Raw genomic sequence first — 19,769 nt, forward strand, 5'->3', positions numbered from 1 at the left:
CTTACTCTCCAGCATCCTTTGATAACAGTGCTCGTGAAAAACTAATGCGGCAAGCGCGGCGCGAACGCGACGGTGGCCAAGCGGAAGCTACCCGACCGACTATCATACAGTTTGCAGCGTGTTCTGGATGAGCGGGCGGGGGCGTCTGGCGACCGCTGTCAAATGCGATACGCTCAAATTTATCGTAATCATCAGTTAATGTTTTCCGGAACCAAATTAAAGGAACAACGCTATGAATAGCCCTGCGCATGTGGGCACCTTGCGAGGATCGCAGCTAAGATCTGACTTCCGCAGCTGAGTGATATAATAAATAATTTGTCACAATGGCATCTCGTATTTGTAATCATGAATGTCACAAGTAGCCAATTAATCAAGAAAGCATAAGATTCAGGGTGGTCCCTGCATCTCTCGACGAAATCACAGGGGCGAGCATGCCTTCAAGGCATTGAGTGTGGCTTGGTCTGTGTTTGCCCCGAACAATCGCAGCTTGCCTATGTGTTTGACTGTAAACTAGCCATGGTCTCTGGTTGAAAGGACGCTACATATAACCCATTTTTTGAAAAACTGCTTGTGAAGCCCTTTCTCGTAGAGATGAACGATAGCTCAGTAAACTATATCCAAAATAGTTCTTCCAGTGAACCCGTGACAGCGACAGCACCACCGGTGTGACGCCTTCACTGTGCGGGAATCCAATAATGTCGCGGCCCTGGTAGACTTTACGCGATTCAAACGCGTGATGCCCAATGCAAACGGGATGAACTTACGTATGCATGAAAGTGGGCCCTAACGGCAATGAGGCAGTGTGCACGAAGATATAAAAAAATGCGAGGTAGTGGGCAGTTTTCAAAAACTCAATTGGCTACTCAGGCAGGCCAAACGTCTTTTAGTCCCGAAATGTTTTCATAGTCTGACTGTGGGTTGAATTAAAGAACTTCAACGCGAAACGCACTTGTGTGGTCGTTCCTTAGTGGAGAAGTGCGGTCAATGTATTTGAAATATTGTAAGGGTGGTTACCGACTTTTTCTGAAGGGAGCCTTTGTAGTCGAAATTAGTGCTTCTGGTCTTTTCTCAACGAACAATGATTGAATCGCCCGCATATTACAAGAAAACCTGGAACAATGCTAGACAGCACTGAGAGATGTCAGTTTACATTTTATTTTTTGCTTTCAGCGCACTTAGAAACACATTCAAAATGTTTATCTAAAAGTATAATGTGAAGGCTCTCGCCTTTGAATGTGTAGGATAAAAATTGGCAGTGGCTTAGCTCGGCTATGCCAGGATATACGCAACGAAAGCTAAGGCATCGCATGGTTAGCCTTGGTTAATCTTGATTGCAAGCCCAGGTTAGTCTGCTTGTCTAGCTATGTTGCGGCGTTTAGCCAGTCGTTCGGCGTACTGTCCGTCTGTTTCCTGGGCGATTCGTTTCCTCTTCATCTCGTTGCGATGTCGATTCCAGGCCTCCTCCTGCTTATCAGAATTGTCGCCGTCCATACTGCCACCTCAACTGTGGTTGCGGCGCACGCGGGCTCTCCTTTTGAATCCTCCGACATGTTATCAGGCATGCGACGCAGCTGGCAAAGCGAGTGGAGGCGAACGCAACGACGAGGAACGTGCTGTGACGTCATGTGCGTCCTCGGAGCACGGCCACGGCGAAATCACAATTTCGCGGCCAGTAAAGCTTTGTAAAATTGTAATAGGTAATTTCGATGATTAGGACAATTTTTATAGTGTAATGCCCTGTATGGAAGCCGGGCAGTTTTGGCCAGGCGAGCGCACTTACTCGCACGAAGCGCCGTACGACGGCGGCCGCAAGACGACCCCGCAGCTGGCAGAACGAACGGCGCACTAGTTTCTGACGAGCGCTGTTGTCAAAGAATGCTTGTGAATCAGAGGCATGATTCCCTCGCCCTCTTTATCCTCGGCTCAAGCGAACAGCGGCGCGCGCTGGCGGAGGCAGCGCCGCCACAGCGGAGCGCAGCCGCTCCCCCTGCTGTTCCCAGCGGGTTCAAGTTTTTTTGACCAAGACTGTACATTTATCATTCTTCTTATTGCATGAATAGCCATGAAATTATAAGAGGTAATTGGCGTCAGTATTTGGGTTCTGTACTTACTATGGGATTAGAGTGAGTGCCAGCACAGAAATTCTGTCTAAGGCTAACAAATTCTTGTGGGGTGACGGAATAACGCTCGTTAGAGTGAAGCTTTGATTTATAAAGCTTCCGTAAGACCTGTTATTCAACTAGCAACTATTGTATGGGACTCCTACCCGAAGACCAGCAGCTTAACAATTGACAAGTTTGAAAGCTTGCACCAAATTTAAATAAATGTTGCGAGTGACCTCCCGAACCGTGTAAATTCGCACAACTTGCAGCGCTGCTGAAAAGGAGTGCTTATGAGAAACGAAGCTTCCTTTTTCTAGCGCCACACAGTCAGGCAATAATTTGGGAGTGTATCTTTAAATGAGAAGTAATCATTAGTACGGAAATTTCCATAGTGCGTAATCGCCTCAACAGAACGAACTGCGTGCTTTGGATTCACCCTGTCTCCGATAGCCAACAAATGCCGTAGCTTACTCGACTTCTTTTACCTGTCCTCAAATTATTAGAGTTTTCCATTTTTAGACTTACTCCACTCCTGTCCAATGACTGCGAAGTCACTTCCAAACGAGACACACCACCAGGTTTACTTTTCTACATTTGGTGAGCTTGTCCTTCGAGATTGGCCAGATATGTTTTGTACAAGTGACGTGGAAAACGTCCAGTAAATCGAAATATCAATGTCCCAGCTATTTTGTGTTAATAATCTTCAATTGCACTCCACGTTTTACTCTTTTTTTGCAGGCAAAGCAATCCTTTTTCACGAGCTCATGCAGCAAGGCCAATGGTGAAAAAGGAACGACAACTTCAAAGGCAAGTTTTGACACTCAGTGAAGTGCGGCGTACTGCAAACACTTTGCGCGTGCTTGTCTGAATGATATCATCGTAGCAATAACTCCGCCTAGCGGCGTTACAGGGTGATCACACTACGAGAGCTCTACGCAGTCAAGTCTTGCATTGTACTTGTTTTGTTGCTGCAAGCATACGCCGTAAGGTATATGTAAGCTGGTAGCGAAGCTCCCATATATGCCCACACGTCAAGAAAATGGTTGGTCGTTGCAGCAGCCGCCATCTACGTATCGGGGGGAGAACTAACAGTGAGCAAAAAATAAAAAAAAGACGCCACAACCAGAGATGGCAGCGACGTCAAGATCTTATGCTGCTTGGTGCGGATGTTGGAATTTCTTCAGCGTCCGGCATATCCAGCGCTATGCCAGCAGTTATTTTTCTTTTGAGGATGAGGCGAGCTTGCGACTGACGTCATCTGAAGCGCCAGTGTGTCATTGAATGAGAGGAATGGTGTCAGTATTACTGTGAACATAATCCGGCTGTTACTGACGCCAGTTGCTTCAGTAGATTCCTCAAGACGGCGAGTGAATAGGATAGAAATAAATGACAGTGCCACAGAGGTTTTAAAAGCAAATCCATTTTTATTCGTCTAGAATAATGCAATCAATTGACCAAACAAAACATGTTTCAATGGATGAAAAGTACTATGGCCAGCACACAGTTGTAATGTATAGCAACATATACGAAACCTTTTCACAGAATCATTCGCAATTCTGTGAAACACCATGTGTTCATATCCAACAGTTACCACACAAGAAAACGTTTCCCCACACTATCATTTAGAAAACATTCGAATTACTAATTTTGCGGCCCTTCGGACACTCAGAGGCTTTGTTACGGAGAGTGGACGAACATAGCGCGACGTTTCTTCGCAGAGCATTCCGCATTTGTCGTCACGACGAGAAACAGCGCATCGGATGCCGCAGCGTGAACTTGTACTCTAACGAAACGCTGCACTCCCGCCTTTCGCCAATGGATACCGTGCGCTAGGCCACGCAAAATTTCAAGTGAAGCGCACGCCACACTTCGAAGAAACACGCAAGGAAATAAAAAAAAAACTCGGATGAAACTGCCGCTTTCGAGAGAACAACGTCATTCCGCATGACATTAGAGCTGGTTTGCAGTTTTTCCAAGTCTTGTGCCAGAATCACTGGTTGGTAGGAATCACCAAGAATGAACTCATAAATTGTGAAATTGAAAGAGTTAACATTTGTTGTTTTATTGCAGCAAAAATATTTAAAACGGAACATTTACTTGTATTACAGTATACTAATTAAAAATATTCAAACATTTTTTTCAGATGCGTTTTTTTTTAATTTCAGTCTTTGTCACCCCTCACCAAGTCGCGCTTCAATCTTTCACCGCTGACTGATATCGCTGGCGATAGGTTCTGCCACGTTTTTCGCTCCAAGCTTCGCGACCTATTTAGACGGACCTTGTATGTTGTCCAAATACAACCAGCCCCTTCTTTCATGTCTGTCTGAAAGCAGCAAGGGATAACTCTGTTGCGTGTTTTTCTTCGAAGGTGTCTATGCATAATTCGGGAGGTTGTTACATGTGGCAACTAATTAAAGCAGATCTCACATTTACACAAAAAATGGCTGTGGCTTAGCTAAGGTTAAGCCCAGGATGCAAAGCATACTAGCCTTTATTTTAGTTGTTGAACCACTGTTTAGCCTGGTGAACTGCTGTGGCTTGGCTACATTTGGTTCGGCTAGACGAAGAAACAACTCATGCGTTACTCTGCTTCGCCTTCAAGAGTGGAACGCGACAGCGTTCCCGTCGACCCGCCAGCGACTACGCGCCCCGCATTGGACGCGGTGAGCGTCGAGCAACGCAGCGTTCGGCGCGGCAACGAAATGTGCGCCTGAGCAAGTGACGCACGCCTGAGCCTTAGAAACAGCTCGTTTCTAAGGCAACACCGAATTCACTAGAGGCGCTTTTGTACCGCTTTGAAGCATCGTACTCGTGGCTCATTTTTGTAGCCTTGTTGCCATGTCGGTAATAAAGAAAAAAAATAGTCGTGGCTCAGTGGTAGCGTCTCCGTCTCACACTCCGGAGACCCTGGTTCGATTCCCACCCAGCCCATCTTGCGAGAGTTGAGCGACGCCGCGAGTTAGAGCCCCGTTTCTCCTCTGTCATGACGTCACGGTGTCACGTGGTATGGCATGGGGTCAAAGGTCATTGAAGGCGACACCGCCGCGCCTGAGGAGCTGGGTTGAGCTCTCGTAATATGCTTCACATAAAAAGTATGGCTACCCCGTAATCGAGAGTAGATGTAAGCCTGAAATGGCTACCGGCAAAGCAGATTGGCTAGAGATGATAGTAGCCATAGTCGTAAAATGGGCATAATGCCCATTCGCAACGGCACACCACAGCATACGAACTTGTTTTGAACTCAACCTCATTGCTACTGTAGTCTCGGCCAAACAGCCATCCGCAGCACGCCGGACGTTGCCGGATTGGTCACGCAGCGTGGCGCCATCTCCGAAGGACGAGGCGCAAAACCCTCACCGCGTAACTCTCACGTACCACTCGCGTTCAACAGGCGACCCTGTCTCAACGCCAAAAGATGCCAATCAAGTCTAGGGTGCTCTGTATCTGCCTTTTGAACGCCGCTATTGGAAATCACAAATAAAACTTCAGCTTGCGTGATGTGAAGAAACACAATGAAGAATTCGGAAGCAATCTTTTTTGTAACTTTTTCGGGCAGTAACTAGCACATTTAATGCGTTCCTGTACAACAGGTTGAGGGCCAGAGAGCGAATTTTCGAAATTTTGTCTGGTTGCCCGGATGATCTCGTTTTCTTCTCGCAACTTTCCCGGTTGTTCTCGTTTGAGAACCTGGACAACGGCTCAGTCTTTTGGCTCAAGGTCACTTGACGGTCGCCGACAATGGGATCTAAAATATTTTCATTCTTAAAATTTGGCACATTGGACTGTAGTTGACCTCTACGCAATGCGAAGCATTCATGATTTGTAGAGAATGGCTGTAAGAAAAATGTAACTATCGTGTAGCGAAACGGTTGTGGAGAGACTACGGACTGTAGCGCCTATATTGATAAATGAGAAGAAATGTTTGTAATACCAATGATATAATATTTAAAGCAAACTAAAAGCCAATGCACCCGTCCTAGTCGCCCCAGTGACACATACCCAGTTGCCCCGAGGCACACAATTTTAGTCGTCATTATTAACGGGATCGGTCCACAACATCCAGGAGATAGGCGCACGCACAGAAAAAGTGTCTGAACGCGGAGAAGAATGCTCCATATTATAAAAAAGTTACGCAGATCCAACGCACCTTTCGGAAAATCTACGTGAAGCGCAGCTTTTCTTAAGCGGTTAAGGAAAGGCTCTAAATGGGCCCATTTAATTCCCGCATTTCTTGCGTAAAGGAAACTGGTACGTGTGCATGTGCTCTATAGTGCAGCCGTGTTATGCAGTATTTTTTTCCATTATTTATTGTAAATGTAACATGCACTTCTTTGCCAATCCCCCATTATGGAATTCACCATCATTATCAACACTGCGATAATCTCAAAGAAGTAGTTGGCATTGGCACGACAGAAGTGTTCGCGTGATTGTGGCATAATGGACAGGAAAGTACGCATAGAAGCACGTGGCGAGAAATGTATGCTTTCTACACCTTCAAGTGCATTATTCTTTAAATAAATCAAATAGATTTCTAGAAGCGCCGGGCGATCCGCCCAACGTGACAAGCATCATCGATGATTTGTGCATAGTCTGTGGTTAGGAGCTTGGCACGGTTGTCCTCACTGAATAACTTAGTGTTGCTGAGTCACGCGTCTTGTGTTGGTTGTATGGGGAAATTCATGGTCGTTCAGGAAACGCTAGCCCAGTCAACTCGGCCGTGCAAAGACACCTTTATTGCTTTTCTTATTTTATTTATTTACAATTTCCTGCAGTGCCAACAAGGCCTTACTGCAGGTGGAACATAGTGAACAACCTAGTGTGAGGCAAATGAAAGCAACTAAAGAAACTAAAACAAAGATAAGAAATTTTAATGAACTGCAGAGTTGAACTCGGGAAGCAGTGCCCGCAGGATGCTCTCAGAATAGCATTAAGTAACCGTTTCAGACATATCATTCCATGTAGAAATGAGAGGTAGCAATAACGGCTATTTAAGCGCATTGATGCAGCACTACCTATTGAGAAACTTCCATGCAGAGTCGCGGAAACAATGTGCAAAATTAACGTTCATGTCTTTTATTAATCTCCTTACTACGCATTCTCTGTCACATGTTTAGGAGCTCTGGGTCGGATGGAGTTGGCAGTGGCCACGAACTGCAAATCGTCCGCATCAATGAAGAGCGCCTTGAACTTGACGAGGTTTCGTTGAAACGCATTCTACTGGATGACCGTGTCAAGGACAAGCCCATAGCGGTCGTGTCAGTGGCCGGCGGCTTTCGCACGGGGAAGTCATTCCTACTGGGATTCTTCCTTCGATACCTGCACAACTTGGGTCGCAGTGTCTGGCTTGGGGATCCAGATGCTCCACTGCGGGGCTTCCAATGGCGCGATGGCTGCCAACGTCACACAACAGGGATCCTGGTGTGGAGCGAAGTTTTTCTGGTGAGGAGACCTCACTGTTGATTCATTTATTTTACGTGCAAAAGCTGGAAAGGAAATGTGCCGCCCAACAGCACTGCTGGCCACAAACATATATGCGATTAGCATTTTTTACGATACCTAAGGCCTTTTTGGCGGTGTTTCGGTGTTTGCCCGCTTCTTTGTCTCAATTTTCCTACCAAATTAATTGACTGCATAGTCCATGGTTTAACGAGTCGAGCATTGGGTTGCTGTGCTGAGAGAACTACGTTCAAAAGAAAATAGCTGCTGCACCAACTTGTGTTACCAAGTATCTGAGTGTGAGTATGTGCCGATGAACCTTTCACACCAACACAGGCCCTTTGTTATGTGCTACTGGGCGCGTGGTGCTCTTTAATGAACCTCTCTCATGTAAACTTGGGTCACTGGGTATGTGCCTTCGCTTCAATGAACCTTTTTGATGGCTACGCTCGAAAAACTAAACAACCGCCCTTTCGCACAGGGAAAAGTTCTAGGATACTGGTCCAGACGGGTTTCGGCCCTCAAGCACTTAATGGGACTGACAACTGGCCAGAATGTGTTGTGAGACATTGATGGAAATTAAATTACCATGATTTGTAGTGATCTAGCACGCTGTTCGCGATTTAAGTAGGAATTATAACTTTAAATTGGCAGAGAAAGTTTCAAGAAGCAGCAAGTGGCGAGACTTGGCGGTGAAATCGTGGTACTTCGGATGCATTCTATGAGATTTCTGTATGTAAGTCGACAGTTATTAAGTAAAGCATAATTATCGCTTAAATCTTCAGCACGGTTTGGGTACGAGCTAGTTGGTATTCCATTGTTTCAAACATCACCTACAGCGAGTACATAGACAGGGACCAAAAGAACGACGAAAACAAGCGCTGACTTCCAACTCATTTTTATCTTGAGTAACACGCATATATACTGAGACACCACGACAAAAGCGCCCCCCCCCCCCTCACAGCATAAAACCGACATGAGTATGCATTCAAAATTCAAAGAAACCTGACTGCCGCCTTAGCATGAACGAGTGCGCACGTGTGATCTAAAAAAAAAAAACTTCTTCATCTGTTAATGCAATTCACGGCTTACTAACCGAGCCATTCCCAACAATGGCTGCTGCTTCAATGATAAGTCCAGTGCATTCATCGGTATGCCGAGCTAAGATAGTGGTTTCTTCAAACAGCGGGATACAGCCGCATTATGCGCAATGAACACCTAGAAACCCTTCCCGCTCTTGCGCACTTTATTGCCATGCTCTTGCAACCTAACATTGAGACATCTACCTGTCTGCCCTAAATAAGACCGGTCGCATTTCAATGGTATCTTGCACACAACAACTTTCGAACAAATTGTATACTTTTTTCTATGATTAATACTGCGTCCTACGTCCCTTAGCAACATAATTAGTTCTGACACACATCTGGGCATGTTTTTTGGGAGCAGAGAAAACAACATCGATACCTGCTCTTTGTCCTATTTCTTTAAGTTAGTGCAAGATCCCATGAACGTACGGGATAACAGCTGTTTTGTTTCTTCGATCATGTACCTGAGGCTCAATGCTGTGAGGATCAGTGCTTGACTTACTACGCTAGTTCTCCGGGACTGAGACAAGTAGGTTTCTAAGACACCCTGCCGCGCTCAACCGATCAATCTGCGAACGGAAACTAGGTTCTTTCAAATGATAATAGGACTGGAAATCAGTGCTTGTTCTCGTCGTTCTTTTGGTCCCTGTCTATGTACGCGCTGTAAGTGATGTTTGAAAGAATCAAATCTGCAGTTGATGTATTATTAGACACTCGCGCATTATTGTATGCCTCGGAAAGCAAAACGCACGCGTGGTTACGGCAACACGCTGAACTCCGTATCACATGTAACGGGTTCGTTTCGTTTTCGATCCGATTGGTTTCGTTTTGACTGATTAAATACCAAAGCAGTTGGACAGGAAACAACGAAAGCACGTCGCTATTACTGCAGAAATAATTTAACAATTCGGGGAACATGAATCGCAGGAACATCAACTTGATAAAAAAATCTTCTGTTACAGTGTCCTGACTCAGAGTCGATGCGTTAGCTCCTCCTGAGTAGTGGCATAAGGAGGTGGAGTCTAGAGCCTGGCTTTCGCCAATTGTCGTCGTGAATGAGACAAAGGCCTGATGAAATCAAGCAAAGACGGTAATTTAATGCGATTCCCCAGCAACAAAACAAACGGGCGTTATGAAGTAGTGGATGTAAATATGTTAGACAGAAACAGTAAAGTCACAATTCCAAAGAACAGGTGTAACAACGTTGAACAATTACGATGTGCAATCGCAAGGTGAACAATGAACATCAGTTCAAACTACATTTCCAAAGAATAATTGGGAAAGGAAATATTTAGAGTCCAGAGTCTACAGAGTCAAAAGGGACATGCAGCAAACCGGGCGCGCTGACAGTCCGTCCCAACCGATGCAGCCCGTAAGTGACCCTCGAAGTCGGCGCCTCGACGTCGGCGGCTGGCGGTGTTCTGTGTCAGGGCGTCATGTCGGCAGCACCGTGGTCGGCAACTTATTTGCCCGGGAGCTGCTCGGCGTTCGTTTATCGTCCCCTGAGCAGACTGCCGAAGTGTCGGATTGGCACATTTTTATAAACCTCTCGAGGCATCGGCGTTCACCTCTTGTCGTCCAGACATGGATCCCACATGCGCACACTGGATCTCGCTGTAGTTCAGACTCCACAGGCGGTCACCTTGACCGGCCGTCAATTTGATCACAAAAAACAATAGCTGCGGACGAAGACGGCTTGGCGTAGGCCGGGCGTGCTTCCACCGTGGTTCAGATTCTGCTAGCGGTCACCTTCACTGGCAAGCAATTTAATAGCACACAAAACAACACCCGTGGATGCAGCCTGCTTCACGTAGCCCGGGTGTGTAGCCGCCATGGTTTCTAACCTACCAGCGGTCACGTTCTCCGTCGAACAATTTAATCACACACGAAACAGCAGTCACGAACGCGCACAACTCACGTGGTCTGGATGTACCCAAGGTCACGTTCCCCACCGTTTGCGAAACGGTGCAGCACGTCGGCTTGAGGCCCATTCTTAAAGAAGCGATGCTTAATAAGCGTGTATACCTTGGATGCGGGGGTGGAGAATTGAAGAACTAACGCGCCTGTTGTGACATACAGCTATGGTCACACTTGTCGTCTCCCTCCTACTAATGACGGCGTATAATAGCAATCATGCATAATCGCTATAATCATGCTATCGGCGTATAACTGTATTCAGCATGCTTCCAGAGAATGACTACATCTTGGCTGCTGATCAAAAAATTTCCATAGAAATGTTCCACAGCCTTGTCCGCGTTAGCACTTCATGATTAGACACTCTGGCTGGTAAGCTTTTCATTACACAAAAAATGGGTACCATTAAAATTTGTTGTCAGTCCCTCTAAGGGCTCTGCTCAAGTTCTTAAGGGCTTGTGAATTGTGCGACAGACTTTGAAAGTTGTAGGGCGTAGCATCGCGTTCTTGTGTCAATTTGTCTCGATTTATTTTTCATTTGTTTATTGGTTCACCTTTTATTCCCTTTTCACCTTTCCCCAGCATAGGGCAGCCAGCAGGTCCTGGCTAACCTCCCTGTCTTTTCTTCCATTTTTCTCTCTCTCTTGGCGCCAACTTTACCTTTGAGCGCTGCATATGCCACTAGCTACGTGCCGCTCTTCAATTACAAAAAATCATTTAAAATTTGTGTAGTCTTGTGTGGAATCGAACTGTTGTGTGGATATATATATATATATATATATATATATATATATATATAGCTGGGCTACCGGTGACATGTTTAGCTACAGGGTCCACCTGTAGCAATAGTTGTGCTAGGAATTGTCCGAGCATCAACAGGTGGGCCCAGAGTTATCTAGGCCCAAGGAAAGCAATACTTCCTTGCCAGTACTCCGGTATCCCTGACGTCCAGCCTGGTGCAGGGTTCACCCTTTCTTTAAGCTGCAGATAGCAGGAACTAGTTCAGCCGCATGAGTCGCATCGAAACGACCCACGCTGACAAGGGTTCAGCTAACGTTATCCCCCTGCTAAGCTGACCAGCCCTGCCGCAACTGATGGCCAGTTCTGCTCACCTGGGCACATTCCCTGCACCGGGATAGCAGGAGGGGGTAGACATCCCGCGCGTTTTGCCGGGTGCCGAAACATATAGGGCTCCGTATTTTCCCTCTCTCTGCGACCGCAGCCCTCCGACTACAGGCTGTGCGAGCATCCGACTCTACTCGCACGTTGCCCGTGACGCACCTCTAGGAGGTGGGGAGAGCTCAGATCCAGAGGCCGCGACTCCACCCAGGCTGAATTACACGGACACGCCACAATCCGCATCGTTCAGGCACCTCTGGACCATGAATGGTCGCCGGCCTTTCCCTTGACCGGCTTACGAGATGGACCGACTTCCGCACTGTGGCCTCCAATAGGCTGGATTACAGGGGCGCAGAACCGTCCCCCGGGCCTAACAGTACGGTTATGAACTCTCTCAAGGACGCCATTCCATGCTGAGGCCTCCGTGTAGCTAGATCACAGGAGTCCGTCAAGCCCCCCGGCCACTTCAGGCTGTGGTCTGGTTAATTTACTCATTCTCTGCTAAGGCTTCCCTGAAGCAGGAATACAAGGGTCCGCCACGACCCCCGGCCACATCACGACTGTAGGCTGAGCTCAGGGACATTATTCCATGCTGAGGCCTCCATGGCTGGATTACAAGGGTCCGCTACAACCCCCGGCCATTTAAAACTTTGGTCTCAGTTCGCCACCTTGGGAATGCCCTGGTGAACTTTGCACTGGTGAATGCCCTTGATTGTAAGTCGGTTGGAATGGAAACAGCGAACTTCATTCGTGAGTGAAATGATCAACGCCTTGCCCCCAGGCGATAGGTTACAGAGACTCGCCACAAGTCTCCGGCATGGACCAGCCTTGGCACTGTACACTGCCACGCACTTCAAGCGTATAGGTTTCATACATGCCAGTTTTCGCGATTGCAGTGCAGTGTATCGCTACATAACTTCAATGCTAATCGCAATAACGTAGACATTATTCGCGAGATGGGTTCTGCGGGAATTTTTTACAATACAGGAACAAGAGATTTACGGTGAAATTCTCTTATAACCTTAGCTCTGAATGGAGCATGACCCGTTTGTCGACTCTAAGGGCGTTAGGTCATTTGCGTTGAATTATTGAACTCGTGCCGCCAAATTAATGTATATTTTCTGTCGCTGTAATGTTTAAAGACAACGACAGTGACTCAACACACCTGCAAAAGAATGCTGTACCAAGATTACGATTTGTGTTGATTGGTCAATCCTAGCTCTCGCTGAAGTTTTCTTGAGTATTTTTTGTAAAACAACCATCCTGCCTTCATAATTGCACCCCATTCATTGCATATACTGGCGACGATAAGCTGTTCTGCTCTTTCTTGGTACATATCCTGCAGCCCAAAAATGTATTCGGAGGTTCGCTGAAACCCAACATGTCGACACCTAACAAGTTGAGGTAATTACTGTGCTGTAGATTCTTATGCAATATATTATCGCAACAAGTAAGTAGATCTACATGACACATTTACACAATATTTTTTCTAGCAGTGTTTATCGCTGGAAATCATGCATGTTGTACTGCTACTGGCACTTTTGCAGGTCAAGACGTCTAAAGACCAGGAGATAGCTGTGCTTTTAATGGACACCCAAGGGATGTACGACAATCACTCCACGATTAAGGAATCGGCAATCATCTTCGCTTTGAGCACAATGATGAGCTCGGTACTTGTCTACAACCTCTCACAAATCATTAAAGAAAATGACCTCCAGTATTTGGAGCTCTTCGTTGACTACGGCCGGTTGGCGCAACAGGTATGTATCGACAGCTAGTGGCCTGTCATTTACTGAAAAGATGTGTAAACTCTACAAATCTTTCAAGAAATTCACAGACTTCACACATCCACAAATCTCGAAGTTGAGGCGTAGTGGGATCGGGGGCACAGTCGGAATCGTTTCGACTGCATGGCAGACCGACTGGTTTGATCGCGTGCCTCATTTGAGACATCTGTATTTCTTCTATCAGATCCCTGCGCTCATCACCAAGCACTGAATTCTAGCCTACGATGGGACACACGCGTCTTAATTCCCTCGTGTGTCTGCTCCCTTCCCAGTAACTTTAACCATGTGCAGGAAGCATCTCTTCGGTGGATTCGGGCTGGAGGGGTCCCTACACCACTTGTTACCTGTGCTTGAGGATTCACAGAAGTCAACCAAGAAACGTGCCCCAACCGCTCAGCTCCTTCGTCAACGTCAAATAGTGTACGCCTGCTTTTGTTGCGCCATATAATGCGGTCAATGCGGCTTAATATGTTAAGAAACGCTAAAATGAAGCCAGATGTACTTGAGAAGTGTAACCGTTAGGTGACAGAATATAAGTTTGTAGAGGAATTGTTGCAGCTCCTGCACGGCGCAGAGTTAGAAACTTTTTGAGCATGAAATACTTTTAGCTCCCGTGGTCGGCGACCTTCATGTGACCTTGAGTCAAAAAGCCAGAGCCGTCATCCGGGCATTCAAACCAGTACATCCGGGCAAGTTCCTAGCACAAAACGAGGTCACCCGGGCAGCCAGTCAGAACCTTAAAAATTAGGTCTCTTTCGCCCAACCCTTTGTACAGGACCGCCTTACACGCGCTAGTTGCTGCTCAAACAAGTTACAAAAAATATTCCTTCCTTGTTCTTCCTAACGTTTGTACACAATATCACTCAAACTGTAACTTCTAGTGCGCTGAAGTTCTCTTTGTCATTCCCAGTAGTGATATTCAAAAGGAAGATGCAGGGAACCATACGCTTCATTGTCATCTTTCGGCACTGAACTCAGTACGCCAGTGGTCCGCGAGTTCCGTGGTGCGTGTTTCGCGTCGCCTGGAGAGATGGCGCCACGCAACCCCCTGCTTCAGGCGCTTCTAGCCGCCGCGGTGACTTAGCGGTAATGGTGTTGGGCTGCTAAGCACGAGGTCACGGGGTCGATACAGGGCCTAGATGGCCGCATGTCGATGGGGGCGAAATGCGAAAATACCTAAGTGCTTAGATTAAGGTGCACGTTAAAGAACCCCAGGTGGTGCAGATTTCCGAAGACCCCACTACGGCGTGCCTCATATTTAAATCGTGGTTTTTGCACGTGAAACCCGCGAATTCAATTCATTCTTCTTCTAGCTTGGCAATGCGCTCTCTCCCTGGCGTCTTTCACTGCCTGTCGTTAGGCCTACAGCCGGTTTCCTTCTAGCTGGGCAGCATCCATATGGACCCGTGCACAGTATGGCCTGGTGCGGTGTGGTGAGGTATGGTGTGCCATTACAAGCATGCACTACACCCATTTTAAGATTGTGGCTAGTATCACCTCCAACTAATCTGCTTTGCCGGTTGCCATTCCATGCTTACATCCACCATTATGGGAAATCCAGCATTTCACTGATTTTCTTTTATTCCCCATACACTTTGCGGCTACCCCCCCCCCCCCCCCTCCTCAAAAAAAGTATTTCACTAGTTCGAAGCCATACTTGCCGTGAACTAAGCATCACGCCATGCTGCGAATGCCAAGAGTGGCTCAACTTGAAGTAATCCAGGCAAGACAGGTGCGCAGGAGATGGAGACTCAGAGTGATTAACGGTAATTGAACAAGGGATCTATTACATGCTAGAGCCATGCTTTCGACAAGGGTGCCTGTCTTCGTCAGGGAATTGGTCATGTTCGTTGATGTTGACTCAATAAAACAAAGAAAAATACTACATGGCTCATGAATCACTGTGCACAGCAACACAACCACTGTGACTTTGGCAGGCCCGTTCTTGTACTTTGAAGAAGCATACAATTAGACAAAATTGTGTTTTATTTTTATTTTTAAATAGTAATAATAATAATTGTTATCCCTTAGTCCGCTACCATACGTAGACCACCTTATTTGAAGTAGTCTTAACAGGTTCTGCCGCATTGTATACTAGCGAACAGAAATGCAAGCACAGCGAAAGGATAGAGCCCGACTTGTCATTATCCTTTCATTGCTGTATACTATTACATGAATGAAAAGCCAACATGCGCAAACTTTTAATTTTAAAAGTTTCCCCAATGCTTCGGCATGGGAGTAGCACTGCCAAGAAAATTGACGTCCTATTCAGAGGTGATAGCAATATTTCAAGCTCCTTGCATACAGTGTACGAGTTTGCAGGCAGGTGATGCTTATCGACAACGTTTTGGGTTGTTATTATTGATTCACTAATAGAAAGGAAAACGATAGGAGGCACATGAATCACCTGAAACTGGAGCATAGTGATGAGATACGTTAGTGTTTATTGCACTACACCCTACAAAGGAAGAGTTGACTGTCTGTGTTCATGACTGCAGTTCCTTTCTCTAGCTCTACACTTACCTTCAATGGAAAGAAAGTGAGCACCGTCTATATTTTCCTCATTTCTCCATTCTTTCTCCGCTTATGCAGCAAAGGGCTGGCAAGCCCTTCCAAAAGCTGCTATTTTTGGTGCGGGATTGGTATCACCTAAGGGATGCAGAGTACGGTGCTGACGGTGGGCGTAAGATCCTGGAGCGATGTCTGGAGATTTCAGAGGAGCAGCCCGAGCAGCTGCAGCAGCTGCGGCGGTACATCCATTCCAGTTTCACGGACATCGACTGCTTCCTGTTGCCCCATCCTGGCAGAAAGGTTTGCAATCCCCACTTGGCCTTGTGTGAAACTCCTCGTGTACGCTTCAATAAGAAAGCTGCGTCAGCATAGCACTGAGTTGGCAAATTGTTCACGTATCATGTAATTAAATAATCGGTTCCTTTTCTACAGGCGGCGACTGGTGTATCGTTTGATGGGCGTCTTGCGGATATCGACGAGGAGTTCAAGCAACAACTGCAGGACTTAGTTTCCTCACTTCTAGATCCGGATAATCTGATTTCCAAGAGTATAAATGGTCAGGACATCACTTGCCGGGAATTTACCATTTATATGAAGGTAGGTAACCTTACTTCTCTGCACGTCCTAGCTCATTTGCGCTTTCCGGTTTTACAGGCCTATATCGAAGTGTTCAATGGAGGAGAACTTCCCGAGCCAATGTCCGTGCTACAGGTCAGCCGCGATGCCTTGTAGCAAGCTATTCCTCATAAACTGCTTCCTTTTCAGGCGACAGCTAAAGCGAACAACCTGGCGGCAGTGTTCAAAGCGCTGAAGCTTTATAGGACCAACATGAAACAAGTGAGTTGACACTGGCAGTTATAGGTGGTTCTAAACCAAAGGAACCTTTTTTACATAAACTGCAGCTGTGCAAGGGAGGCAAGATGAGCGCGGATAGGCTCAGGAGCTGCCACGCGCGTGAACGTCAGCGCGCCTTGGACTTGTTCCAGAACACTGCCAAGATGGGCGGGGATGAGTTCTCCCAGCCGTATCTGGAGCGGCTCACAAAGGTACGTCCGCGCTGCCACCGTAAATCAATTGGCGCTGCTGACGCTACTGCAGAGACATCAGGCAGATGACCGCGGCTGCCGACTGAGTTGCTCATCCACGTTGTAAAGTGTAAGAGAGTGCAAGGCCATGTGCTTCCCAAGTCCCGCGGCGGCAATTTCAGCCATGAAAAGTGCCGTGCTTCTGTTATTTCTTTTTGCTGCTGTGAAACCTTCAATTCGGCTGCCAACGACGTTAACACTGATTACACGACATTTTTAGAAATATGTGAGGCATCACTGTCATAAAAAAGGCAAATAAGGGGAACAATAAGGAGAAAGAGACGTGCTTTTTTTTTTAGAAGGGTGGCTAACAGAGCGAGCTGGTAATGCGTCCTTGACTTAGAGCGCGCGAAATACCACACACGGAGGGAAAGAAAACACAGACACAACGCAGAGTTATATTATTTCGCGTTGCGTAAGTCAAGGATTTTTTTCCTTGGTGTTCGGCTTGGAGAATGTAATCCCACGATATATAAAGACGGACTGTTAGGCGTGATTTTGTTGCGCAAGGAGTGCGCGAGCGAATGAGTGCACATTTGTCAAAGATTTATGGTGGGGTAGTTCGCACTCTCCGAACCGGAGGGGATGGGGCGACAAGAAACCCACCCCGCGTGCGTTTAGTGAGGGTTCGACTGCTGACCGGCGATAAGGTCCACGCCTGATTGACCGTGAACCAGAGCCATGAGACGGGAGGCGACGTAAAACAACACACACACTCAATTTAATACAATAAAATCATGCGCGAGACATACTCGAAAAAAGGACATACAAATCGCCAGCAGTGGGGCCTGGTTCGCGGAAGGCGTGCTGGTCACACAACACACGCACTGACGCCGCTCGCGCGACACTAAGCCCACCACGTGGGAAATCCTACACTCGCGAAATATTAAACAAAATACGCGACAAAAATGAAAAATACACGTGACAATAAACGCGGGAAACATTACACTAACAGAACATACAAAAATTAACACGCGATGGATAAACAAATGAAAGATTAAACGCGATTAGAAAAGAGAGTCCGGCGGAAAGTTCTGAGAGTGGCCTGGAACACGAGGCTTATCTGGGGCGTGCTTGCCGAGATCCCGATCTGAAGAGCGTCGGGCTGCTGGTACCTCGCTGCCGAAGATCCTGACGGACTTGCACCGTCTGTCGGTCGAACGGCGAAGACTTCGGCCTGGAGGTTTCAGCCTGCCGACCACATCTTCAGCTGTCTCCCGGTGCACGACCCCGCTCCTTCGTCCTCCAAGCTGCTCTGCTGCTCGCCGAGCCACCTCATCCCTCCGCCGCGCTCAGGCGACACACGTGACCAAACAGGTCGTGCGAGCTCGGGACAATGGGGAGCGCTCTCTCCCCATCGCCGTGCAAGCGGCGCTGTAGCTGAGGCGACACTGGCGGCCATACCGAGAGGGACGCGGGCATGCACTCTGTGACAACATTACAGTGGCTCATCACAATTTGTTGCATGGCTCGTCTTCACCACTGGTGTCCTTGCTGTTTATCTCCGTAAAGAAAATGTGGAAAGGTGAATGGTGCCATCTGATCCCATAAAATACGAATGTAAATAAAAGGGGGGGGGGAGTCTTTTACAACCACTTGGTTGATCAAATAGGGAATTGTTGGGGGTTAAAATCTGTCCGTGGTGTGACCGATGCGTAAGAAAGCGACTCCAAAAGTATTTTTATATGGTAAATTAATTGTCATCCACTTAAATGTTGCGCGAAGCTAGTTACATAGTCCCACGGAAAGTATTCGTATCACAATGGTTCATTATGGAAATATGTTTATACACACACTGAAAGCAAGTACGCTTTGTATATTCATACCATAGTTCAAACTTCTTAAGCAAATGTGCTTACCGATACACTGCCGAACGCGTTGTTGTTGCTGAGCGGCTATGTTGCTCAGCTACTATGTTGTGCGTTCGTTTCCCTGGTGCGGCGGCTGCACTCCGATAGGCCGAAACAAAAGGCGTGCCAACCGAACTTTGGGTTGAGGAGCTCCCGGGAGCCCTCCATTACAGGAGTATTCATAGTCCTAGTGTTGTTTTGGGGCCTTAGGTCTCATTAGTCAAGCACTGGACTAAAGCGTTTGTTACTCTATAACAGGATCTCCCAGCTATCATCCACCAAGATATTAAAATATGCAAATGCCACGCAGCTGGACAGAAGAAAGGCAATGTTTGCCGCCGCTTGGATGTACTCCGAGTAGCTTTTTGTATTCCGTCTAATTACATAATTTGTCTTAATGGATCAGTCAACTTCTCAAATATTATAGTTAGGTGAAACGGTGTCACTTAGAAAATTGCAGAGCGACATGAGAAACTGCTGATACATCTTTCTGTTGCCCTATAAGTGCTACGTGAAAGCGTTTTTTCTAGTGTGAAAGAATCTCGCGAATATACGCAAAGTGCCTCGAGCGGCAAGTCGCACGGCAATTTTCCGTGTATTCGCGGGCTTGTGTCTTACGCAAAACGCACTCCCTGCAACGTCCCTGAGTGCAGCGCGGGACTTAGGTAAATCGTCCCCTGCAGAAAGAGCAATGCCACAATTTAAAACGCACAGTATAAGCAAGAAGAAGGGGGAAAAGGTGGTGGGGCTCGCGACTAAACGTGCCGTGGTGCCTCGGCTTCAGTATGGGAGAAGGCAGGGAAGTAATGACACAACTTTAAGGCAAAACCACGGGAGTGGAGCTTATGCACGTGTGTTATTGCAGCAAGTAATGCGGCAA

At 47.0% G+C, this 19,769-nt stretch overlaps 1 protein-coding gene across 1 annotated transcript in view; it reads left to right on the forward strand.

Moving 5' to 3' along the window:
* The window catches only part of LOC135917914 (atlastin-3-like), a 39,666-nt gene that overhangs the window by 14,481 nt on the left and 5,416 nt on the right, over positions 1 to 19,769 (forward strand). The window contains exons 2-9 of the mRNA XM_065451539.2: positions 2,841 to 2,909; positions 7,217 to 7,541; positions 13,204 to 13,416; positions 16,036 to 16,254; positions 16,387 to 16,551; positions 16,609 to 16,665; positions 16,720 to 16,791; positions 16,857 to 17,000. Of these exons, the coding sequence (XP_065307611.2) occupies positions 2,881 to 2,909; positions 7,217 to 7,541; positions 13,204 to 13,416; positions 16,036 to 16,254; positions 16,387 to 16,551; positions 16,609 to 16,665; positions 16,720 to 16,791; positions 16,857 to 17,000 (1,224 nt within the window). The 5' untranslated portion in view covers positions 2,841 to 2,880. The remainder of the gene's footprint in view (positions 1 to 2,840; positions 2,910 to 7,216; positions 7,542 to 13,203; positions 13,417 to 16,035; positions 16,255 to 16,386; positions 16,552 to 16,608; positions 16,666 to 16,719; positions 16,792 to 16,856; positions 17,001 to 19,769) is intronic.

Source organism: Dermacentor albipictus, chromosome 10 (assembly GCF_038994185.2).
Source record: "Dermacentor albipictus isolate Rhodes 1998 colony chromosome 10, USDA_Dalb.pri_finalv2, whole genome shotgun sequence".
Classification (NCBI taxonomy): Eukaryota; Metazoa; Arthropoda; class Arachnida; order Ixodida; family Ixodidae; genus Dermacentor; species Dermacentor albipictus.